Raw genomic sequence first — 26,868 nt, forward strand, 5'->3', positions numbered from 1 at the left:
AAAACAGGCGGTGTCCTTTAAGAGGCTCTGTCACCAGATTTTGCAACCCCTATCTGCTATTGCAGCAGATAGGCGCTGCAATGTAGATTACAGTAACGTTTTTATTTTTAAAAAACGAGCATTTTTGGCCAAGTTATGACCATTTTTGTAGTTATGCAAATGAGGCTTGCAAAAGTCCAACTGGGCGTGTTTAAAAGTAAAAGTCCAAGTGGGCGTGTATTATGTGCGTACATCGGGGTGTTTTTAATACTTTTACTAGCTGGGCGTTCTGATGAGAAGTATCATCCACTTCTCTTCAGAACGCCCAGCTTCTGGCAGTGCAGACACAGTGTGTTCTCGAGAGATCACGCTGTGACGTCACTCACAGGTCCTGCATCGTGTCAGACGAGCGAGGACACCGGCACCAGAGGCTACAGATGATTCTGCAGCAGCATCAGCGTTTGCAGGTAAGTCGATGTAGCTACTTACCTGCAAACGCTGATGCTGCTGCAGAATCAACTGTAGCCTCTGGTGCCGATGTGGCCGACACGATGCAGGACCTGTGAGTGACGACACAGCGTGATCTCTCTAGAACACGGCTGTGTCTGCACTGCCAGAAGCTGAGCGTTCTGAAGAGAAGTGGATGATACTTCTCATCAGAGCGCCCAGCTAGTAAAAGTATTAAAAACGCCCCGATGTACGCACATAATACACGCCCACTTGGACTTTTACTTTTAAACACACCCACTTGGACTTTTGCAAGCCTCATTTGCATAACTACAAAAATGGTCATAACTTGGCCAAAAATGCTCGTTTTTTAAAAATAAAAACGTTACTGTAATCTACATTGCAGCGCCGATCTGCTGCAATAGCAGATAGGGGTTGCAAAATCTGGTGACAGAGCCTCTTTAAGAGGTTAAATATGTTGTTTTTTAAAAAAAAAAAATAAATACCTGTTTAACTTGCCCATTACAGATCTGGATTCTCAAGGCACTCCTGGCGTTAAGTTTGTTTTACCATGCTCAAACACGACTCATCCACTACCATCTAAACTTGTGTTATTAAATCAACACGTGCCAGAAGTTTATAACGTGTATCTGCTGAGAACCGCAATAAAGTATACAACACCAGCCAAACGTATTATTACAAATGTAAATAGTTGTGACATGCTTACACTAGTTAAACAAAAGTTTGACTTTTTATATGTAACATTTTTAATGTCTACAAGGATTAAATTTGGGCAAGCATTTCCTCAGAAATTATCATGCTAGCCAGCATGTGGGGTTTCTGCATGAAAATATTTAATAACCACTAATTCAGTGTTGGAAACTTACTAAAAAGTTATTTGAACATCACAACAGCAGCAATAAATAATTGTCAAGACGCTATACCATGAATTTGAATGTTAATGTTTTTTTCTTCCTTGTTTTTAATGCATGTAGACATAATCAGATTTGAAGTGTTGGTTTTTCAAAGACTAAACTTGATACAGATTGTATGGCGACACCCATTCGATAGCGGTCAGCTAAACATTCATTCAAGCGACAGCTATTTCTTTTGAATCCACGAGAAGCATGCACACTTGGGTCAGCCAATCCCCTGCAATATAAGGGCCTCAGCAGGGTGCCGCTTGTATTGCTGTATTTATGGCACATGGTTGTCTACATGAAGCCTGATACAATGTACTCAACTTTCACCTGGGACAAGGAGTCAAGTGACATGGCTAAGTGCCCACTTTCCATGCAGGGTTGCCGCTTATCTGCATGTTATTGCATTGAGAAAGCAATGTGCTCAACACTTAAGGGTCTTTTACACCGGCCGACAATAGGCCGGTGCAGCGAGCGCCGATCAATAAGATATCGTTGATCGCCGCTCGTCTGCTCCTGTCACACAGAGCTATGGATGGGGACGAGCGGTCGTTACTCCGATCGCTCGTCCCCTTCCATTATCATGGCGTCTGCCGACAACTATATTCTTTTTGTTTTTTAAAACGATGCGACCAGCAGATGATCGAGCGTTTGCTCGTTGGTCTGCTGATGGTTCCTCTGTTTACACAGGGCAATCATCAGCCCTGTGATAATCGCCCAGTGTAAAAGGACCGTCACTGAAGACTTTGGTTAACACAGGTGTAATCTGACACAGGGAAGGATTATTTACCTCACATATTTATGAATAGTATCTGCAAGTAAAAAGTACATGTCTTATAGGATTTGGCCATCTGTAGTAAAAAAAATGTGTTTGCTGTAGAGTGATATCAAGCTATGTCATTGTTGTCTCTCACATAGGTGGGTGGCTTATGAGTGCCCTGACTTTACCGGGGAGCAGTACATATTGGAGAAAGGAATGTACTCTAGTTTTAGTGACTGGGGAGCCAAAAACTACAAGATTTCCTCTTTGCAGCCAATACTTATGGTAAGTTCATTGCTTTAAATATACTACACCAAATCTACATTCGAATACCCAATTTGTAGAAACATTTGGTATACTACTCTTCTAGACATATTATTTGTATGTTTTAAGTGGTGACATATTCGCATCTTTTATATAATGGTTTTTATTTGAAAAGATTGGTGTTTGCGAAATCTTCCTTCAGGGTGAGTTTCACACTAGTATAGATCGAACAGTAAATCCTGTGCTGCCACGACATCTGCAGCTCTGAACAGTTTTCATGTCCCTTCCCTTATATGGCACTCAGCCCAGGCTGGGTTAGGAGAAGTTTGCATTTGGCACCTTGCTAAAAAAGAGACTATTAAAATGTATTTAGGAATAATTAAAAAATAGATTAGCATATATAATTGTTTTTAATTTAGAAGGTAGGACAAATATATTGCTTAATGTTTTTACTTGCCTTCCTTTTACACAGAGAAACTTTCTAAAATTGCTGGGGTTGTTTGTTTTACTTTTTGTGCAATACATAATGCGGAATATTTAGTAATACTGTAGTAACCCAAAGCGATGCGCTAGTATGTAACCTTAGTGTAGCATGCAGTATATTCATGTCAGAAGAAGTGGTAAAAGGCTTGATTATATATGTACTTCAGCTTGCATAACATTTTCTTCCAGTAGACCTGCACTAAGGAGGACATGCAGCTTAAAATGACAGTTACATAATTGTTCCACTTAAAATGATATTTTTTCTTCATTTCAAATAGGAAGCCCTTGAAAGTCCAGGAAATTTTAGGGTATGTATTTTTTTTGTTAAACTTAAAGGGGTTTTCCAACATTTAGCATTTTTCACCTATCCACCGGATAGGTTAAAAATGCTAGATTGGTTGGGGTCTAACTGCTGGGACCCCATTGATGTCCAGAATGAGGGATCCGTTCTCCCTCCAGCCGCAAGACGGCCACTAGGAGGAGTTTGAATGGAGCGGCACCACGTATGCTGGGCCTCCCCACTTCATTCAAAGTCTATGTGGCTGATGGAAACAACCAAATGTGAAGCTGTGTGAAAGATACTGAAGAATATTGAAATAAAATAATCTTAATGCAGGGCTGTACTAATCTCTGAAGCTGGTAGTTAATGTGCCTAGAAATTTGTAACTGGTGCCTAAAGTTTTGGGTTGTTTTCTATTGATGTCTTTTAATGAGACTGTCACCATCGAAAAACCCTCTAAACTACAGTAATCAGTAAATAGCTTAAAAGACGCCGATTCTGAATCTTTATCTTTCTACTCACTTCCATTTCTCTGCTGTAAGCCCGCATGCTGAAGACGAGTCCTAGTTGTCCTCTCCATTATGGCGCCAAGCTTAGTAGTCCTCTTTTTACATGAGCATGCAGCGCACGACCTGTTTGCAGGATTACGGGGGAACGCCACTGAGTAGACCGTTACAGATTCCGAGTCAGTTTCTTGTCAACTATATACAGATTACTGACGATTAGGGGGATTTTCTGAGGTGACCGAGTCCCTTTTTAAAGCTCTTTTTGCCTGGCAACTAGAAAACCGGCTACTTGAAACATCTGAATCGCTGCTAAAGTCTACAGTATTTTGAAGACTGTGATTTGGAAACCATTTCTTGATAAGTGTCTTGCTGCATCGCCTCTGACACCGCGCTTATGTACACTGGTGGTCTGTGTAAATGATGGGAATATTTTTCCCATTAATACAAATCATGCATATTGGTTTCTTTAGCTTGCTAAAAGGTCAATGCAAGGGTGAGATCCCATGCCTGTATATAGAGAGATTATATGCCAGTTAGTAGTTTCTCTTGCCCATGTTTTCTATTGTGCAGTCAGTTAAACATTTTTTCTTTTCAAATATTTCTTTCTCTCGCGTTAAGGTTGAGCTGTTTTCAGAGCCGAATTTCAAAGGTCAAAACCAATTATTAGAGGCGGATTCAAGTAGCATTGAGGAGTCCTTTAAAATAATGTCATGCAAGGTTACTTCTGGCAGGTAAGTTCAGGACGTGATTTTATTTTTTTAAGTTGCTCATATTTTCTCATCTCTGAGTAAACCATTGCTTTAGGAACATAAAGTTTGACGGAAGTGCAACCATAATGATTTATTAAAGTTTTCTTCTTACTTGCCATCACATAGTATTCAATTCAACTCGGGAAAGTAAATTTATGAAACTAAAAATATTGGTATCCCCTATATTATTTAGTAACTTTCTAAATTGCCTTGTGTGCGGTCACTATAGATAAAAACAACCTTTCCAAAAATAGTGTCCCGATTCTTTGTTTGTATTTTGCATTGCGTAAGGCTGTTCACCTCTGTATTGTGGCTACAGTTTATAACAGAAGCCACAGCGCTGTGACGGATCTGTCGATTGACTTATAACGGGGTCTTTCATGTTCCAACTAGGAGTCCGTCCATATAATTATTATTGTCATCTGGTAGCTCTTGGCACCTCCTTTTTTCTTTTCTTTTTTTTATATATATCTTTTTATTTTGCCAAAAAAAAAAACATGACCTTCAAATGAAAATAATTCTACTTTATAGTTAGATAAGGAAAAAAACACCTAGTAAACGCTTAACTTTAATTTTTTTTAGAAATTATTTGTTTTTGTCGCCATGTTTTAAGAGCCATAACTTTTTTTTTAATTTTTTTTTCTGCTGACATAACCCTGCTATTTTTCTGCTGACATATTTTTTGCGGACGACTTGTAGTTTTTATTGGTACCATTTTGGAGTACATACAACTTTTTGATCGCTTTTATCAACTTTTTTTGAAGGCAGTATTAACAGAAAACAGCAATTCTGGCATTTTTTGTTTGTTAAATTTTTTCCCAGGGTTCACCGTGCTGGTTACATAATGTAATAGTTTTATAGTTGGTTGTTACAGATGCAGTGATGCCAAATATGTGAAACTTTTTTTTTAAACTTTTTTTTTTTATTTTATAATTCTGTATTGTAGTGTATTATTGCCTGACCGGCATCTGTTAAGCCATGCCTCTGGCGTGGCCTAGCAGGCATTCACTAAAGGCAGACCTGGGGGCCTTTGTTAGGCCCCTGGCTGCCATAGAAACCATTCACTAAAGGCAGAGCCGGGGGCCTTTGTTAGGCCCCTGGGTGCCATAAAAGCCATCGCCACACTCGCATCGCGGGTGAGAGGGGGAGCCCCCACCCTCTAAAACTACTTAGATGCAGCGCTCGCTATTGACCGCCGCATCTGAGGGGTAAATGGGCGGGAAAGATGCTGATTTCGACCCCGCCCACTAGAGCAGGTCTGCTCCAAGCCCTCGGCTACCGGAGGCAGCTGAGAGCAGGGATCTTAAACTCCTCCCAGCGGTGCTGCTTTATTCTGATGCAGAAGCCGTAAAAACGCTACTGCATAAGAATAAAACCTTTTAGTGACCACCGTAAAAACATCTATGGGCGGTCGCTAACCGGTTAATGAGTGAGCCTGAAATCTTCACTTTATCCCATAAGTTAACCATTATTTTAACTAGGGGGGAAATCGTAAACTTGTTCTCCCTTAATTGTCCCAACTCTAAGACTTCATAGCATCTCAAAAAAGAGCGATCAGTGTTCTTCCTTATGTACTCTAGAAAGTCTGACTGTTTCCTTCTAACTAAATGTTGTAACTCTCCTGCCCAAAAGTATAGCCTCAGATCAGGTACCCACAGTCCTTCATCCTTCTCCTCCTTTGTAGGATGATCCAGCCGAATCCTAGCTTTCCTTCCTTTCTATATCAAACCCCTTAACAAACTTTCCAATATTTTGAATATATTTCTGCCCCAACCATATTGGGGTGTTATTCAGGTAATCCTGTATCTGTGGTAGAACTATCATTTTTCCCAGGCCGATCCTATCTGCTATAGACAATGGGAGTTTTAACCAAATTTTGATCTTTGTTTTGATCTTTTTAACAACTGGGGAAATATTCAGTTCTATATATCTACATATATGATTTACCATATTGATCCCCAGGTACTTAAGACTCCTCCTTACCCAAGATCTTGACTCTCATATGAACAATATGTGAAGTCCAGAGGCAGCAAAATAGTCTTACTCCAGTTGATTTTTAATCCAGACCATTGTCAATATTCCTTCACTCTTCCAATCATCTTGTCCAGAGATTCATTTGTATTAGCCAGATACAGCAAGATGTCCTATGCAGAAAGTAATATGATGTTTTATCTCCTGCTAAACCCAAATTCACAATTATCCCGATCTTGATTTGTTAACTGCTAAAGGCTCCATAAAAAATGCTAAGATGAGGTGGGAGTAGAACTCTGTAAGGGTGTCCTCTCTAAGGGGGAAGAACTCTGATTAATCCCCATTAACCAAAACTCTTGCACTGGGATTTTTATACAGGATCTTCTCTTTTTCCAGTCTGAAGTGTTTTACCATGTGGCAAACTGTTCATCTATTAATTAAACTGGCATTTCTGTCTTGATTTTGATTGAGAATGTTTTCTCGTTCCAGATGGGCTGCATATGACCAGGCTGATTTCTCAGGGAGTCTGTGGGTATTAGAAGAAGGAAGCTTCCCTAATTTATGTGCTATGGGATGTCCATATGACGCAGTTATTAGATCTGTGAAGACTATAAAATATGTAAGTACTTTATCTGAATAAAGCAGTCTGGGCTGTGTTACGAAGGCAATGTTCAGAGGTTTAACCTTAAAGGACGAGTGTCACGAAAAAAAATTTTTTTATATCAATTTGCATTTAGGCGGGATTCACACGACAGGGTTTCCCGGCCGGGTGCCGGCCGTTCATAAATCGGCCGGCACCCGGCTGCATTAGGAATAATAGACCCCTAATGGGGCTATTCACACGACCGATTTTTTGACGGCCGGGAAAACCGGCCGTCAAAAAATAGGACATGCTCTATTTTCGGCCGGGTGCCCGGCTCCCATAGAAGTCTATGGGGCCGGGTAATACCCGGCCATCACCGGAATATGTCCCGAGTGATGGCCGGGTCTACCGTCGCTCGCGCACTCTCCTCCTCCTCACAGTGCAGAGTGCATGTGAGGAGGAGGAGGAGGGTCTTTTATTGCTCGCTGTAGGAGTCGGAATCACCAATCCCCGGCCGGGGATTGGGGATTCCGCTACAGGAGAAGTGCGTGACTACACTGTCCAGATATGGACACAGCGAAGTCACTCACTTCTGCAGCGGAATCCCCGACTCTATGGCCGGGGATGCCGCTACAGGAGAAGTGCGTGACTACACTGTCCATATATGGACACAGCGAAGTCACGCACTTCTGCAGCGGAATCCCCGACTCTATGGCCGGGGATGCCGCTACAGGAGAAGTGAGTGACTACACTGTCCATATATGGACACAGCAAAGTCACGTACTTCTGCAGCGGAATCCCCGACTCTATGGCCGGGGATTCCGCTACAGGAGAAGTGAGTGACTACACTGTCCATATATGGACACAGCGAAGTCACGCACTTCTGCAGCGGAATCCCCGACTCTATGGCCGGGGATGCCGCTACAGGAGAAGTGCATGACTACACTGTCCATATATGGACACAGCAAAGTCACGTACTTCTGCAGCGGAATCCCCGACTCTATGGCCGGGGATTCCGCTACAGGAAAAGTGAGTGACTACACTGTCCATATATGGACACAGCAAAGTCACGTACTTCTGCAGCGGAATCCCCGACTCTATGGCCGGGGATGCCGCTACAGGAGAAGTGAGTGACTACACTGTCCATATATGGACACAGCGAAGTCACGCACTTCTGCAGCGGAATCCCCGACTCTATGGCCGGGGATGCCGCTACAGGAGAAGTGCATGACTACACTGTCCATATATGGACACAGCAAAGTCACGCACTTCTGCAGCGGAATCCCCGACTCTATGGCCGGGGATGCCGCTACAGGAGAAGTGCATGACTACACTGTCCATATATGGACACAGCAAAGTCACGTACTTCTGCAGCGGAATCCCCGACTCTATGGCCGGGGATTCCGCTACAGGAGAAGTGAGTGACTACACTGTCCATATATGGACACAGCGAAGTCACGCACTTCTGCAGCGGAATCCCCGACTCTATGGCCGGGGATGCCGCTACAGGAGAAGTGAGTGACTACACTGTCCATATATGGACACAGCGAAGTCACGCACTTCTGCAGCGGAATCCCCGACTCTATGGCCGGGGATGCCGCTACAGGAGAAGTGCATGACTACACTGTCCATATATGGACACAGCAAAGTCACGTACTTCTGCAGCAGAATCCCCGACTCTATGGCCGGGGATTCCGCTACAGGAGAAGTGAGTGACTACACTGTCCATATATGGACACAGCGAAGTCACGCACTTCTGCAGCGGAATCCCCGACTCTATGGCCGGGGATGCCGCTACAGGAGAAGTGAGTGACTACACTGTCCATATATGGACACAGCGAAGTCACGCACTTCTGCAGCGGAATCCCCGACTCTATGGCCGGGGATGCCGCTACAGGAGAAGTGCATGACTACACTGTCCATATATGGACACAGCAAAGTCACGTACTTCTGCAGCAGAATCCCCGACTCTATGGCCGGGGATTCCGCTACAGGAGAAGTGAGTGACTACACTGTCCATATATGGACACAGTGATGTCACTCACTTCTGAAGCGGAATTCCCGACCTGTTGCAGGGAATTCCTCTTCAGGAGAAGTCAGTGACTACACTGGCCATATATGGACATTGAAGTCAGTGACTTCTCCTGGAAGGGGGGGGGGGATGGGTGCAACCTACAGGGGGCTGTGTGGGATCACCTACAGGGGACTTGGTGGCATCACCTACAGGGGGCTGGGTGGCGTCACCTACAGGGGGCAGGATGGAATGAACTACAGGGGGCAGGGTGGGTGGCATCACCTACAGGGGGCTGGTGGGTGGCATCACCTACAGGGGGCTGGTGGGTGGCATCACCTACAGGGGGCTGGTGGGTGGCATCACCTACAGGGGGCAGGGTGGCATTACCTACAGGGAGCTGGGTGGCATTACCTACAGGGGACAGGGTGGTATTCCTACAGGGGGCTGGGTGGCATCGCCTACAGGGGGCAGGGTGGCATCACCAACAGGGGGCTGGGTGGCATCACCTACAGGGGGCTGGGTGGCATCACCTACAGGGGGCTGGGTGGCATCACCTACAGGGGGCTGGGTGGCATTACCTACAGGGGGCAGGGTGGCATCACCAACAGGGGGCTGGGTGGCATTACCTACCAGGGGGGCTGTGGCATTATCTACAAAGGGCTGTGTGTGGCAACAAATTTAAATGAAATTCATCCGATTTTAAAACGGACAGGGAAAAAAACGGATGCAAATCGGGTCCAAATCGGCCGGTAAAAACGGCAACTCGGCCCGGAACGGAATCGGAACGGATGCAAATCGGATGCAAACCGGCCGGGAAAATCGGCCAAAAACGGCCGATTTTCCCGGCCGACACTCGGACCCTGTCGTGTGAATGAGGCCTAAGTGTTTTATTATAAAATCTTTTATTTATGTGTGTGTTTGTGTTTTTACTTTTTTCTTTTTTCTAACTTTTACTTCACTATGGGGGCTGCAATTTTGTTTTTCATCTCTGTATGTGTCGATTAACGACACATACAGAGATGGAATACGGCAGCTACAGTGCATAGGAGTCAATGAACGGGAGCCGTTCCATTGACTTTGCTCTATGGCTCTGTAGTGCGCAGACACAGGTCAGAGTCACACAGCAGAGCAGCTGTTTGCAGGGAGAGAGCAGGCGCCATCTTGAAGACCAGCTGCACTGCAGGTAAGGTCTGTGTCTCTGCATGTCCCACTCTCTATCTCACAGACCCCCGCTCCCGTGATCCCCGACGGCCCCCCCCCCCCCTTGTATGAAGGACACATGATGAAACTGTACTGGGAAAGCCCTGAACGGTAAATCTCTCTAGTTGTGCTGAGACTGTTTGGGGATGTGACTAATGAACCTCTCAGTCTCAGCACAATTAGAGAGATTTATCGTTCAGGGGTCTGGGAAAGCTGGGTGACCACCATTACCCCTCCTACTGGAGTGTGAGATTCATTAGTCACATCCCCAAACACACTCCAGTAGGAGTAATGGTGGTCACCCAGCCTTCCCAGACCCCTGAACGATAAATCTCTCTAGTTGTGCTGAGACTGAGAGGTTCATTAGTCACATTCACAAACAGTCTCCGCACAACTAGAGAGCTTTACTGTTCAGGGGTCTTGGAAAGCTGGGTGACCACCATTACCCCTCCCACTGGAGTGTGAGAGGTTCATTAGTCACATCCCTAAACACTCCAGTAGGAGGGGTAATGGTGGTCACCCAGCTTTCCCAGATGCAGATATAACCAGTAAAGGGCTGGATGGACGGGCTGAGGGTGCACAGGGTTTTTGGTGACCACCTCTGTCATGTGATCGGACCTAGGTTACCGGTTCATCAGACTGGGTTCATGTGACTATAAATCTGTCCATAACAAGAGACCGTGCACTCAGGACAAGCCCTGCCCTCATGCCGTAGTTGTGTAGTTCTGTCTGCAGTGATGGCGGTGGGTGGCTCTGACACCCGCCTCCCCCGTCGGGTCATCTCAGGACAGAAGGGGTGTCCGGATTGGAGACACAGCGCCGCACCTGTCCTCAGGTTGTGTCAGGTATTGCAGTTCACCTCCATTGAAGTGAATAGGACAGAGCTGTAATACCACACACGACCTGAGGACAGGTTCGGCGCCATGTTTTCCTGGACGACCCCTTTAAGACTTTTCCTGTGTGTGTGTGTGTGTGTGTGTGGCAGAGGGGAGTGTGCACTGGCGCCGCTGATACTTCATAGCCGCTTTTCAGCTGTTTTGAAGAATCCGCGGCGAGCACCCCACACACACACACACACACACACACACACACACACACACGCACAAATCACCCAAACACGCAAAATCAAGTGTAATCAAGCGTTTTTTATGTGTTTTTTTTTTGCACGTAAAATGTGCAAAAAAAAACATGTCAAATACACGGCGTGTGAACCGGTCAACTGAAAAGTCATTCACTTCACTTTCATCATTCTAAGGCTGGGTTCACAAGACCTATTTTCAGGCGTAAACTAGGCGTTTTACGCCTGAAAAGACGGCTCCAATACGTCGGCAAACATCTGCCCATTCATTTGAATGGGTTTGCCGACGTACTGTGCCGACGACCTGTAATTTTACGCGTCGCTGTCAAAAGAGGGCGCGTAAAATAACAGCCTCATAATTTGAGCCGTTTTTCATTGAATTCAATGAAGAACAGCTCCAAATTAAGGCCGTCAATGACGCCGCGCAAAACGCGAGTACGAGCAATTACGTCTGAAATGACAGAGCTGTTTTCTCCTGAAAACAGCTCCGTCATTTCAGACGTAAATGCAGTTAGCGTGTGCACATACCCTAAGGTTATGTTCACACACAATGTTTTCAGCTGAAAAATCGGAAGCAGAACGCCTACAAGCATCTGCCCATTGGTTTCAATGGGAAATACAGCGTTTTGTTCCGACAGGGCGTTTTTTACGTGGTAGTTTTCCAAAAACGGCACGTAAAAAGACGCCCGACCAAAATGAAGTGCACATCACTTCTTGGGACGTTTTTGGAGCCGTTTTTCATTGACTTTATAGAAAAAACAGCTCCAAAAATGGCCGTTAAACGCGAGTTTGATTAAAAAATGGCTGAAAATCAGGAGCTGGTTTCCCTTTGTTTAGTAAGCGTGTGAACATACACTTAGCCTTTTGGTGTGTCCTATAACTTCTTCCAGCTGCAGAATCACACCCAATATGGCTGCCGGACACTGCTTAGCAATTTGAAGACACCTTTACCTGGCTTGTGAGAGGGGGGGGGGGTGAGGTTCCCTCCCACATTTACAGCAGCTGTGAGTCAGGTTGCTTTGCCTTATTCACCTTGCTGTAATTCTGGGAAGTCCTCCCCCTGGTGGCCAACATTGGAAAACATGTCAAATTATTATTTCATTTTTAATACTTTCCACCATACGGAAAAAAAAAAAAAATACAGCAAAAAACGTAAAAAATATAATAGAAATAAGTAACGACACTTAAAAAAAAAAAAGGTTTAATTTGCGACACATTCCCTTTAAGATTTCCTTGCTGTGTTTGTAAGAATTATTTACTGATGGCTATTTGAACTTTACTATTTTCTTATAGGAGTTTTCAGACCCCAGTCTAGTACTTTACGGAAAAGACCACTACAAAGGAAGAAGAGTGAAACTTCGCAAGGAGACAACGGATTTGCAGGCAATGGGCTACTCTCCAGATTTACAGTCTCTGGAGGTTCTAGGTGGCATGTAAGTAACGTCGCTTTCCGTCTCTGTTATTGGTCACCTTTCTCTGAGCCAATAATATCCAACCTTTTCACTATGAGGGAGTCCCTGGCAATTTCATGCTGCAGGGAATCCCTATCAACAGAAATGCTAAAAGGTGTAAACCACAAAAAATGCTAACACAGTGTGTCACTACATGGCTATGTTATCTTTAAAAAATTAAAAAAAATCTCCAAACAGCAGATACACCATATGGACAGAAGTATTGGGACACACCTTTTAATCATTAATTTCAGGTGTTTTATTCAATCCCACTGCCACAGGTGTATAAAATCCAGCACCTAGCCATGCAGTCTGCCTTTGCAAACATTACTAAAAGAATGGGTCGTTCTAAAGAGCTTATTAAATTGGAGCATGGTACTGTAATAGGATGCCACCCTTGCAACAAGTCAGTTTGTGAAATTTCTTTCCTCTGACATATTCCATGATCAACTGTGAGTGATATTATTGCAAAGTGGAAGCATTTAGGAACCACAGCAACTGAGCCACAAAGTGTCAGACCACGTAAAGTTACAGAGGGGGGTCGCCGAGTGCTGAGGCGCATAGTGCATAAAAGTCACCAACACTCTGACTCAAAACCTCCTCTGGCATTAACATCCGCGCAAACACTGTGCGCCGGGAAGTTCGTGGCATGGGTTTCAATGGCTGAGCAGCTGCATGCAAGCTTTACATTACCAACCGCAATGCCCAGCGCCAGATGGAATGGTGTACAGCACACTGCCACTGAACACCTAAAGTAGTGGAAATGTTTTGTGGAGTGACTAATCACGCTTCTCTATCTGGCACTCTGATGGACAAGTCTGGGTTTGGCGAATGCCAGGAGTACGTTACCCGCCTGACTGCAATGTGTCAACTATTAAGTTTGGTGGAGGAGGGATAATGACGTGGGGGTTGCCTGCCAGGCCTTCTCGTCCGACATCATTGTCTGATCTCACAAGTGCTTCTCTGGATCAACGGGCAAAAATGTCCACATACATACTCCAAAATCTTGTAGGAAGCCTTCCGAGAAGCTGCAAAGGGGGGGAGGGCGCAACTCCATATTAATGCCTATGGATTTAGAATGGGATGCCAGAAAAAGCTACTGCAGGTGTCCCAATACTCCATATAGTGTAGCAAGGCCATGAAATAGGTGAATAACAGGACAATACAAGGGGCAGATGACCGGTCCATACATACATACAAATATTACACATGATTACAATAAGGGTATGTGCATACGCAGTGTTTTCAGGCGTATTTCAGGGTGTTTACCCTCGAAAAACGTAAGCTAAACGCCTACAAACGTCTGCCAATTGAAATTAATTGGAAAAACAGCATTTAGTTCATATGGGGCGTCTTTTTACGCCTCTGTTTTAAAAAACGGAGCGTAAAAAGACGCTCCGTAAAAATAAGTAGCATGTTACTTCTTGAGGCGTTTTTTTTTAGCTGATTTTCCATTGAACACTATTAAAAACGCCTCAAAAGAAGCTCCAAATTAAAAGAAGCTTCATTTTCAGTTTCAAAAACGCCTGCAAATCAGAGGTTGTTTTCTCTGAAGACAGCTCTGTATTTTCAGACGTTTTTTGTTAAGCGTGTGAACATACCCTTACTTTTAGGCTGTGTTCACACGGAGTTTGCAGGAGGAAAATTCTGCCTCAAAATTCCGTTTGGGATTTTGAGGCAGATTTTGTCCTTCCTGCACGTCGTTTGCCACGTTTTTTGCTCGCGCCCATTGAGTGCTACGGGCAAAAAAACTCAGCGAAATACACTTTCTCTGCCTCCCATTGATGTCAATGGGAGGTCAGAGGCGTAAATGCGCGAAGATAGGGCATGTCCCTTCTTCCGCGAAGCGGTTTTACCGCTCGCGGGAGAAAACCGCCTCCCATTGAAATCAATGGGAGGCATTTTCGGCCGGTTTTTGACGAGTTTTGCGGAGCGGTTTCCGCGCCAAAAAGTTTGTCAAAATACTCTGTGTGAACAGGGCCTTAGTGCATGGACTCTGAATACGTTGCCTTCAGGAATTATCACACACCCACATTCTCCCTCACTCACTTAGGGTCCCCACAATCATGCATAAGCTATGCATGATGCTGGGTGAGCAAAAGAGTGAGAGAGCATGGTGAGGGTTGTTCTAATGTATGTGGTATTTTTTGGTTTTTTTTTGTGTGCTTTTGTGAGCAATTCAGATTTCAGAGGGTGCACATAAAAACTAACACATATTTTTTTTTTTATACATACCGTATTTTTCAGACTATAAGACGCACTTTTTAACAAGAATAAATCTTGCTAAAAAGTTCCTACGCCCCTTTGCCAGACCTTCCTTAACCCCTTCCCGACCCATGACTTGCTGGCACGTCATGGATCGGAGGGGGGGTGATGTTAGGAGCAGGCTCGCACGCTGAGCCTTCTCGATACACTGCAGGTTTCAGCTGTGTTTTACAGCTGACACACTGCTCTAACGGGCAGAAAGGCCGATCTCGCTGTTCCTGGCCATGGTTTTCCCATGAGGGAAATTTATGACATATCCACAGGATATGTAAAATATCAGATAGATTTGGGTCCCATCTCTGGGACCAGCACCTATCTCTAGAACGGGGCCCCCTAAACCCCGTTCTGGAATTTTGTGCTAACGCTGCCTAACGGCAACTTCCTGATTACATGATCGGGAGTTATGAAATCTGCGTAACTTGCTGAGCAACGCTGTTTCCGTAACTCCCATAGAACTGAATAGTAGTTACGGAAACAGCATAGCTAGCATGCTACGCTGCTTCCGTAGCTGCCATTCACTACTTTGGGAGTTACGGAAACCGCGTCGCTCAGCGAGTAACGCTGTTTCCGTAACTCCTGACCATGAAGTCAGGAAGTGGCCGGGAGGCAGCGTGAGCACAAAAAGCTAGAACTAGGTTTAGGGGCCCCGTTCTAGATAGGTACAGGTCCCAGAGGTGGGACCCACATCGATCTAACATTTAGGACATATCCTGTGGATATGCCCTAAATGTCCCTCATAGAAATACCCATTTAAATACCACCCCAGGTCTGCCTCTGTTAAGCCATGCCTCCGACAGGGCTTAGCAGAAGCCTGTAAAAATGACAATGTACTGCAATACTTTCGTATTGCAGTATATTGTACCAGTGATCGAACGATCGCTGGTTCAAGTCTCCTAGCGGAACTAATAAAATGGTATAAAAAAAAAAAATTTGATGCATTTTTCAAAAAATATTAAAAGTTCAAAAAAAACAAAAACGTTTCTATTTTTTTTCCCCCCCAAGCACAATGTTAAAAAATAAATAAAATAAAAATGGTAATGCTGGCTCCGTAAAAGTCAGAACTATTACAATATACCATTATTTAACTCACACGGTGAACGGCGTAATAAAAAAAAGTAAAACACCAGCATCATTGTTTTTTGGTCACCTTAGCGCTAAAAAAATAAATAAAAAGTGATCAAAAAATTGTATGTACTAAAAACTACAGCTTGTTCCTCAAAAAAAGCCCTCACACCGCTTAATGTGGTGAAACAAAACAAATAATTTTGTTTTACAAATAGTTATTTTTTTGTAAAAGTAGTAAAATATGAAATTTTTTCCCCATTTTTTGTTGTCTAAAACCTGGGTGCGTCTTATAGTCTGAAAAATGTGGTATTTTAATTGGTATTCGCTACAATCAAAATACATCCTGGATTTAAATATGTCAGAAGCAGAAGATGGATTTTGTTTTTAGCTGCAGAAGGTTCCACATGGGATTAGTATGGGCTGAACTGCAAAGCTTCTATCTTTACCTGGAAAGGCACAGAACACAAATGCAGCGTGTCTGTGACATCATGTTACATCAGGATAACCTGAGTTAGGGCCAGTTCACACTGAGTTTTTTGACGCGGACACCGCGGCGGAAAACGCGCCAAGAAATAGCCAAAAGTGCCTCCCATTGATTTCAATGGGAGGTGTTTTTTTCCCGTGAGCGTAAAAACCATCCCGCGGGAAAAAGAAGCGACATGCCCTATCTTCGGGCGTTTACGTCTCTGACCTCCCATTGACCTCAATGGGAGGCAGAGAAAGCGTATTTCGCTGGGTTTTTTGCCCACGGCGCTCAATGGCCGCAGGCGAAAATGCGGCACATGGCGTGCAGGCAGATCAAAATCTGCCTCCAAATTCCATACGGACTTTTGAGGCAGAATTTTCTGCCTGCTAAAAACTTTGTGTGAACATAGCCTTATGTTAGCAGTGGATAAAAATGAGTCAAGTACTGCTGTAAATATGGAAACAATGTTTTACTAATATTTTTTGATTCATGGTAAATATGTACATAATCTAAATGGATCTAATCCTGCTTTCAGATGGGTTTTTTATGAATATGAAAATTACAGAGGTAGACAATTACTAATCACACCAAGCAAGATTGCACAGTGGCCCCAATTCAGTGGATGGAATAAAATTGGATCTATGCATCCACTTCGACAGGTATTCTTACACCATTTCCTAATACTTTAATTGATCGCAATATTTTTCTGCTGATGTTGGACAATGTCCGTTATTACCACATCCTCACAAATGTATCATACCTGCTACACTCCAAAAGAAAAAAAGAGGCTGGCGTAAATATCCATTCTACAATTAATTAATTTATGTCAAAGCAACGCTACAGTCAAAAAACGAAAATGTTGCCATCATATGGTGTTTTATAGTTCTTCCTTACTTTTAGAGTGTGAAGTCTTCGTGCTTTCTGTGATTTACTGTTACTACATATTTTCTACAAGTGGCTGCTATCTGCATGACCCAAACAGGCCAGTAATGTTATCTGCATGTTAATGAGCTCTCCTTACATAGATATTAGTGGGCGGGTGCCACACAACTAAGCTCCTCCCAGACTGGGAAAATTAAACTGCCTGAATGACAGAAATATTAGGGATTTATACATTTTAGGATTATCCAAGTGTTATTATTGTAAAATCATATGATGATGCTTACTGAGTATATTTCCTATACTGGCTCAGTACAGCACTGCTCTATTGTTATGACCTGCTCAGACGTCAGCTGCCTCCTAGTAGGGGACACCACGGGATCACTGTAATGGCACCATTCAGGTACAGTCAATTAAACTTTGGGAATTGTTGAGATCCATGGAGCGGATATCAAGCTGAATTTTTAGTTTGACTGAAGTGACCCTTTTAAGTTTCATGTGTTACATAGAGGCGTTTACTTTTGCCATTTTTACTTTTGAATAAAAACCTCAGGCTAGTTACTGGGGCATTCAATGGTGTCTCTCAATGTACAATATGACACAGCTACTTAGATAACCTCAATATTTGAGCTTTTATACAGTAAAGAGAACTTAATTTTATTTATTTTTAGAAACGACTGTTCTTTAAGCTTCGAAATAAGGCCAATGGAATGCTCATGTCAACCAATGGAAGCCTGGATGATATCAAACTTTTGAGGATACAAGTTATGGAAGACACTGGAGCTGAAGATCAGATTTGGGTCTATCACAAGGGAGTCTTTAGATGTCGTGTAAGGTTTTGTTTTTTGCATTTTTTTTCCCTCTTTATTTTTATAATTTTTATAAGTGGTCAGATGCCTTTCATATAGACCGTGCTGAGAAAAGGTATTTGCCTTTCACCTGATTTCCTCTATTTTTGCTAATTTGTCACATTTAAATGTTTCAGATATTCAAACTAATATTAAAATAAGATAAAAACCTTACAAGTAACACAAAATGCAGCTTTTCAATGATCATTCCATTTATTGAACAGAAAGATTTATTCAAAACCTATATCACACATGTGAAAAAGTAATAGCCCCCGAAATCTATTAATAGGTTGTGCCACCCTAGGGGGTAGCAACCACGACCGACCTTCGGTTGGATGGCGCCCTGTGCAGGATTCTCTATTGCTGCCTTCCACAAACCAAAAATTAACCCCATATATAGACACGCACATACTGGAACATAAATACTGTGCATACATAGAGAGACATATTTAGACAAACAGGCAAATATGTATATATACACACACACACACAATCTGGAATATATATATATATATATATATATATATATATATATATACACACACACACATACATAAAGGTAAATATATAGACATACATACACATGCTGTATAGACACACACACACACACACACACACACACACACACACACACACACATATATAAATACACTTACCGGAACATATACAAATATATAAAAGGCACATATATAGAAAGACACATTCACATACATACTCATATATACACAGTGCAGATAATGTAGTCGATGTTACCTTCAGTCCTGTGTAATACCACAGATGGCACAGTGATAATATCTACTACATTATCTATAATCAGAGAGTTATCTGCAGTCCTATGAAACACCACAGATCACACCGTAATAACATCTACAACATTATCTGTAATAAGAGTTATCTGCAGTCCTATGTAACAACACAGATATAGCACTCTGACTATACCCACACATATTTAAACACACACAGAGGCATACATATGAACACTAACACATACTGTAACATATACATACACTTACCATCTCTCCATGCTGACAGGATCACAGGGTTCTTGAAGGACGGGCTGTGGGCGGAGCTTCCTCTTCTGCTCTTTCTTCGGCTCTTGTTTCCAACGTGTGTGTAAGGAGGAGCAGAGGACAGAGCAAAGGCAGAGCCCAGTGGCGATCCCCACATGCTGGGAGGGTGCAGCGCCCTGTGCCCGAAGGCCGGCCCTGGTAGCAACTACAATCAAATGTTTGTGATAACTTGTGATGGGTCTTTTACTTCGCTGTGGAGGAATTTTGGCCCAATCTTCTTTGCAGAATTTGTTTAATTTGGCTACATTGGAGGGTTTTTGAGCATGAACTGCTGTTTAATCCCATTAATATACTGTGGCAAGACCTTAAAGTCAGAAGTTACTAGACCACTCCAAAACCTTAATTTGTTTCTTTTGAGCCATTCAGAGGTGGACTTGCTTGTGTTTTTTGGATCATTGTTCTGCTGCATAACCCAACGGCGCTTAAGCTTACGCCAGATCAAATGAGACCCGTGTCTTCCAAAAAAAAATCAACTTTGACTCATCAGTCCACGGATTATTATCCCAAAAGTTTGGGGGGCCATCTAGATGTGTTTTTGGCAAATGCAAGAAGAACCCTTTGTGTTTTTTGGTCAGCAGTGGTTTGCGTCTCGCAACTCTCCCATGGATGCCATGTTTGCCCAGTGTCTTTCTTGTTGTGGTATCGTGCAGATTGACCTTTAACTGAGGCCTGTAGTTCTTTTAGATGTTCGTTTTTTTGTTTTTTTTTTGTGACCACCTGGAAGAGTCATCGATGCTCTTCGTAAAGTTTTGGCAGGCAGGCCATTCCTGGAAGGGTTCACCACTGTTCCAAGTTTTCTCTATTTGTGGATAATGGCTCTCACCATGGTTAGCTGGAGTGCCGGAGTCTTAGCAATGGCTTTGTAACCCTTTCCAAACTGGTAGATTTCGATGACTTTGTTTCGCATCTCTATTTGAATCTCTTTAGAACATGGCATCATGTTCTGATTGTGGAGACCTTCTAACCTGCTTCACGTTGCGAGACAGTTTCTATTTAAGTGATGTTTAGATACAAGATGTCTGGCAGTAATCATGCCTGGGTGTGGCTAGTGAAATTTAACCCAATTCTTGGTTATCTGGTTGATTTAGTAGCTAAGGGAGTAATTACGTTTTTTTTTACGTAGGGCTGAATAGCATTTTTCGTTGTATAAATGAAATCCTCATTTAAAAACCGCATTGGGTTATCTTTGTCTAATATTAAAAGTAGTTTGATGATCCAAAATATTAACGTGTGAGAAATATGCAAAAATAGAAGAAATTGGGGAGAGTGCACATATTTGCTTTTTCTTTAGCGTCTCATAGGCGTGCATAGTGAAAGGGACTTCCAGTCCACATAGCAGATGATGTAGAAATCGGGCAGTCACAGTGCGGTCACGTGACAGAATGGCGACCAGTATGGGAAAAGATAGGCAACAAAGCGCCCGGTAAGAGGATTATCTGCCCTACCAGTTTACTTTCCAAATGGGGGCCAAGATAAAAAAATGTTTGTAGTGCTGCTTTGAAATTTTTATGCACAAATTGTTGACTCCATTATCCCCATTTGCTGTGTGAGGCCCCATGCACACGACCGTAGATTTTGTCTGTCATTTCAGACTGTAATTACGGACCTATTCTTGTCTCTGTCCGTGCCGTAGAAAGGCTCCGCAAAAGATAGGACGTAAAATATGACCATACTTTATATGGGAGCACGGGCTGCAAATGTGGGTGACTGTCAGGGGCCGGTCATGCCCGTAATTACGGTCATGTGCATGGAGCCTTACAGTAACCCTTTAACGACCAATGATGTAACTACGTCTCGGCCAGAGGTGCAGAAGTGTATTACAGATGATACCTCGCACTAACAGCCTGGATCGGAGATAACTCCCAATCCCAGTCGTTTAGGCACTTACATAATAATGGTTATTCGCAACCGCGGCAACTAAGCCATTAAAAAAAGGGGTAGGAGGGCCGCTATATGGTACATTAACTGGTGCCATTAAAACTACAGCTTGCCCTAAAAAAACAAGCCTGTATACCGCTCCATCAGCGGAAAATAATAAAATAAAGTTATGCCATCCCTGAACACTTTTTTTTTTTCTTTAAGCAAATTGATTTTATTTTGTCATAGTAGTAAAATATTTACTCCTGTGGATATGCCATAAATGTCTGATAGATGGAGGTCCCACCCCTATATCGAGAACAGGGGTCATTGTATCCAATATTTATCACCCTCTGATCACCCCAGCTCAGTGAAGTTAACCTTTTAATTACACGTATACAGATACACATCAGTGTTCAACTAGCAGCTGTTACCATTATCAACTGTTATTGCAGTATTGAATATTTTATCAAGTTAGCTGCACAGGATAACTATGTATTTTGGGTTGTGCGAACTCTTAAAAGAAGTAATATAGTCTTGCATAAATAAAAATAATGGTATTTTAAAATGCTAAGCAACTTTTCAATTTCTCATTGTTTATATCTCTTGCTGTCACTATATGTAATTGTTCATTGTTTACATTTGGTGGCTTAAAAACCTCTTCTAATCATGACCTGCTCACACAGCTGCTAGGGTTGTTACATTGTATCACAGCTCTGAGCTTGAAGTGCAGGATAGGATAGAATAGAGATTTGACAAAACTTTAGTACTTCGTAGCAACTGTATGAGCAGGACACAGCCAAAGATGGGTTTTCAACCTCTGAATGTAAGCAATGAACATTTCCATTTACTGACTATAAGCAGAGATATACGTCCTCTGACCAAAAGTGAGTTTGGCTGATAACACATTTCTTTTAACCCACAGATTGCTGAAGACTGTAGCCTTGATAGTGCTGGGACAGTTATTACTACTGGTAGCAAGCTTGGCCTTAGCCTTGAACAGACTGGAACAAGCATGCTATGGAATGTCAGCCCAGATGGCAGGATCTATTGTCGCTCCAAGCCCAACTTTGTTTTGGACATAAAGGGTAAGCTTGATTGGTTGGGGAATGTTGTGTCGTAAGGCCCTTTTAGACGGGAGAATTATCGGGCAAACTAGCGTACACCGTACACTCGTTCCCGATCATTGTCCTGTGCAAACAGGGTATCAGTCAGCCGATGAACCAGCAAATGCTCATTGGCTGATTTTATCGTTTATGCAGCCGAAAATATTATCATTGTTTGCAGTGAGATGTGCTACAGACATGATAGAAATTTATCGGAAAGAGCAGTCATAGTAACGAGCACTCGTCCCCATACATAGCTCCTTGTGAAAGGAGGAAACTAGCGCCAATCAACGAGCTGTCTCTTTGATCGGCGCTTGTTGATATGGCCCACGTTGGGCTGTGTAAGACCTTATATGCAGAGCCTCCTAAGCAGCCGCTTTTGCATGTCTGTGGGAGATAATTTCCAAACTGTAAGGCCCCATGCACACGAACGTGCTTTTTCGGCCGCAATTCCTCCGAAAATCCACGGGAGAATTGCGGCCCCATTCATTCCTATGGGGCCATGCACACGACCGTGGTTTTCACCGGGCTCATTGAAAATAATGGCGGCGGCCATGTGCACGACCCGCAATTTGCGGGCAGCTCGCGGCTGTCACTTTGTGGCCGACCGACCCGGAAATCACGGCCGTGCACATGGCTACGGTCGTGTGCATGAGGCCTATGTATTTGAAAGTTTAAATATCTATTGGAAATTTTTTACACAAATCTGGTGATGACCTATATGTAATATGGAGAATGTTTTTGAAAACATGAAATATACTATTCTGGAAATATGTTGTTCATGAGACTAAAGGTCCTATTACAAGGACCGATATGGACGTGAATGCGTAAGCTGATCAATGAGACCGCTCGTTGATCGCCGCTCGTTTATCGGATGATTGTTGCCCTGTTTACAGAGGAAAATGATCAGGAACGAGAATTCATATGAACACTTGTTTACCCGATCATTGGCCTGTGTAATAGGGCCTTTAGGCTACATTTAGATGGCACATTTAGTGTGAGGACTTGGGTTGGAGCTGGTCAATAAAAAGCAGTGGAACGTTTCCCAAAAAACCCCTCCCCTGCTTTATTCTGATGGGATTCAGACTGTTCCTGGCACAAAATATACTGAGCTGACAATACATTGTGGAATGTCACCTCAACATTTATGGCTAGTGAGACATTTCCCTGTTTTTACATTAATGGAGCTGGGGGACTTTATTATAGTTATTTTTAATTGCTATCTCAATATTGTGGATTTGGTGGGTTGGAGAGCAGGAGCTGTATAGATGTAATATGCATGTATTGGTATGAATGATAGGTCTATTTTACACAGTAGTCTGTGTATCTGTTGCTGAATTCACGATTGGTGCTATGACAACTTGTCCCCCAAATATCTAGAGAATAAAATTAAAGTGCAGGAACAAAATTCGCTGTTTGTGCTCAAAATTCATACTAGTTCCTTACCATTGTTGTGCTTTTATGCAGTTTTGTACTACAGACAAAACATCCAATTATATTCTAGTGGTGCATTATTATTTGTTTGTTTACATACTGTAGCTTCTGGCCTAAATGTAACAGATTGGAGACTATAAGGCCTCATGCACACGAACGTAAAAATGCCCGTAATCACGGGCCGTAATTACGGGACCATAGACTTCTATTGGCCACGGGTACCTCCCTGTATGCTTACGGGAAGGTGCCCGGGCCGTTAAAAAATATAGACCATATCCTATTTTAGGCCGTAATTACGGCACGGGCAGGCCCATAGAAGTCTATGGGGCTCCCATAATTAAGGGTGACGACGTGTGTGCACCCGTAATTACGGGAGCATTGCTAGGCGACGTCAGGGGATAGTCACTGTCCAGGGTGCTGAAAGAGTTAAACGATCGGCAGTAACTCTTTCAGCACCCTGGACAGTGGCTACCGATCACAATATAGATCAACCTGTAAAAAAAAGACGTTCATACTTACCCAGAACTCCCTGCTTCTTCCTCCAGTCCGGCCTCCTGGGATGACGTTTCAGCCCATGTGACCACTACAGCCAATCATAGGCTGCAGCGGTCACATGGACTGCCGCATCATCCAGGGAGGTCGGGCTGGATGTCGAAAGAGGGATGCGTCACCAAGATAACGGCCGGGTAAGTATGAATTTCTTTTACTTTTACTGCGGAAAGGGCTGTCCCTTCTCTCTATCCTGCACTGATAGAGAGAAGGGCTGCCGATTAGTGCAGTGCAATTTTGCAGCGAAAACGTGCCCGTAAATAGTGGTGCAATACGGGTCGAATACGTGTGACCAAGGACCCGTATTTACGTAAGGAAAAAACTACGTTCGTGTGCATGAGGCCGAAGCTCCCAAGCTTCCTGCATGTGCACCAATAACACCATGGATGTCACAGCATTATTAAAAAATTTTATAGACCATTTTCTTTTGAATGTGGCATCAAAGTCTAATATTTACATGTTTTATCCTTGCAGGGGGAAGCCAATATGATCAGCAACATGTTGTCCTGAATCCTGTCACAGAGGACAAGCTTAGCCAGTTTTGGGAAATATGTGTGCTATAACCAGGCACCACCACAGACTAAAGACCGGTATATCACGGCACTCAATGCATTTTGGTGCTATGCACTCTGCACTGTTATTGAGCCCCTTATCCTGCATAACATAATCCATAAAATGAGGTTTTCTATACAACTAAGGATATGTGGGTGTCGCCTGGTTTTAAAGTGGAAAATACATTCAGGATGTTTTCTGATCTACTGGATTTGATGTTTAAAACTTGAAGCTTGTGCAATGAACAGATAATTTTCATGTGAGCCAATTATTGGGGTCAACATGTGGAATCAAACCTACAGAGGACTATTAATATTTGTGGTGACCGTATACCACAACCGATAATTCAACATGGAAATTTTATGATCTCCCAAGTATCTGCACTGTTTATTGGTAGACACTAAATTGAAAGTGACAGTATTTGCAGACTCGAATGTCGAGGGTGTTCTCTAAACCTAAGAGTATTCGCCAGCCCTGCAGATTGTATCATTCAGGACACAACAATTGATCAGATGCTTTCTTCCCATATGCATCGACCACTACTCGGCTTGGCTTTTTTCTTTCTATACATCTATTATGTGTGTTCTTATATGGAATCTTTTATTTTGAATGCATTATACTTTGGATTCTGCGTTATTCTGTCATTTAGAGCATCTTGTCGAAGATCTATTAGAATCCATATAGAATGTACCTGTAACTGCTCTTCTTATTAGATGAGTTTAGCAGTATGTCTTTATAGTAATAGAGTGAAAAGCTTGCTGTTTATGGATATCAACAATCCAGATTTCTGTAAAATTGCTTTTTTAATAGTTTTCGTTTTCAGTTGACTTTTTACAAGATGAATATGTTGCTTTGAAACATGGTACCCGACGAACAGATCTATTGTTGTAAATGACAGTCTATCCTGATATACACACATTATAGGCGCACTTTCCATTGTTATATGAGGTTTTTCCTCGCAGCATAAAAGTAAGTTGGTACCTCACCAGCTCATGTGATTAAGTGATTGTATTTTATGCCAGCACTGATCATTTCTCTACCGACACTAACATGAACTTGGCACCTTAGGGAGACATAAAGATATTTACACTGGAATTGTAAAGCCTTATTTTAGAATATTTAAGTAAATCTAACCAATTCTATTGAAGCCGCATGTGCCTTTATCAATTTTACATTGTATGTACCAAAATGTGTATTAATAGGAAAGAATGGAAGTGGTCCCAAGTAGCTCTTAATCTATTGTTTCTGTATGTTTTCTAACGTTTGGTGGATTTTTTTTATTTCTATATATGCAACATTTTTGGAAAATAAATAATATAAACATAATTTTAAAGTCTTATTGTATTATTTCATAAGATAAAAAATAGTATACACCAGTCTGTGTTTGTAAAACCTATTAAATATCTAGTTTAATTACGTACCATATTTACAGAAACATTTTTTTTACTGCAGCTGCTATAGTTGAATCCAACAAAGGTTGAAAGGCAAATATCTATGATTTTTGTGAGCTACTAGGGGATTTTTGTTATGCTTTGTGTGTGTTTATAGTCTAGAGAAGTTTAGCTTGTTTGGTACGGAGATATATTGCATTAGAGCAGGTGTCTAAAACTCGGCCGGGTAAGTGGGCCACATATAGAAAAAATGGGAAGTTCACAGGCTGCATTACTTTCAAATTTGATACAATACAAAATTATTGTTAATCAATTAGTTATTTGAACTACTATAACACTATATTACTATAATAATAATACTACATTACTATAATAATACCGCTAGGTTTAAAATTTGAGAGAATTCTCCACGTGCTTCTTTCAATAATCCAGTTTGTGTCGCTAAATGCATTCTGGCGGCTCAGTTGGCAGCGTTTGGCAGACACACATGTCCAGATTGGGCAGCCCCTTTTTAGATAGTGCCAGAGGACTCTGTGGCACTATCTACACAGAGTCCTCTGTCGATGGTGCCGCAGAGTCCTCTGTCGATGGTGCCGCAGAGTCCTCTGTCGATGGTGCCGCAGAGTCCTCTGTCGATGGTGCCGCAGAGTCCTCTGTCGATGGTGCCGCAGAGTCCTCTGTCGATGGTGCCGCAGAGTCCT

General features: G+C 42.8%; 1 protein-coding gene across 1 annotated transcript in view; it reads left to right on the forward strand.

Annotated features, from left to right (window-relative positions):
- CRYBG1 (crystallin beta-gamma domain containing 1) overlaps nucleotides 1–26,109 on the forward strand; it is a 333,831-nt gene extending 307,722 nt beyond the window's left edge. Inside the window, exons 14-22 of the mRNA XM_075862225.1 lie at nucleotides 2,265–2,391; nucleotides 3,132–3,161; nucleotides 4,258–4,370; nucleotides 6,849–6,978; nucleotides 12,528–12,667; nucleotides 17,017–17,140; nucleotides 18,032–18,190; nucleotides 22,061–22,223; nucleotides 24,699–26,109. Of these exons, the coding sequence (XP_075718340.1) occupies nucleotides 2,265–2,391; nucleotides 3,132–3,161; nucleotides 4,258–4,370; nucleotides 6,849–6,978; nucleotides 12,528–12,667; nucleotides 17,017–17,140; nucleotides 18,032–18,190; nucleotides 22,061–22,223; nucleotides 24,699–24,787 (1,075 nt within the window). The 3' untranslated portion in view covers nucleotides 24,788–26,109. The remainder of the gene's footprint in view (nucleotides 1–2,264; nucleotides 2,392–3,131; nucleotides 3,162–4,257; nucleotides 4,371–6,848; nucleotides 6,979–12,527; nucleotides 12,668–17,016; nucleotides 17,141–18,031; nucleotides 18,191–22,060; nucleotides 22,224–24,698) is intronic.
- Nucleotides 26,110–26,868: the final 759 nt, after the last annotated feature.

The sequence above is a fragment of the Rhinoderma darwinii genome, chromosome 4 (genome assembly GCF_050947455.1).
Source record: "Rhinoderma darwinii isolate aRhiDar2 chromosome 4, aRhiDar2.hap1, whole genome shotgun sequence".
Classification (NCBI taxonomy): Eukaryota; Metazoa; Chordata; class Amphibia; order Anura; family Rhinodermatidae; genus Rhinoderma; species Rhinoderma darwinii.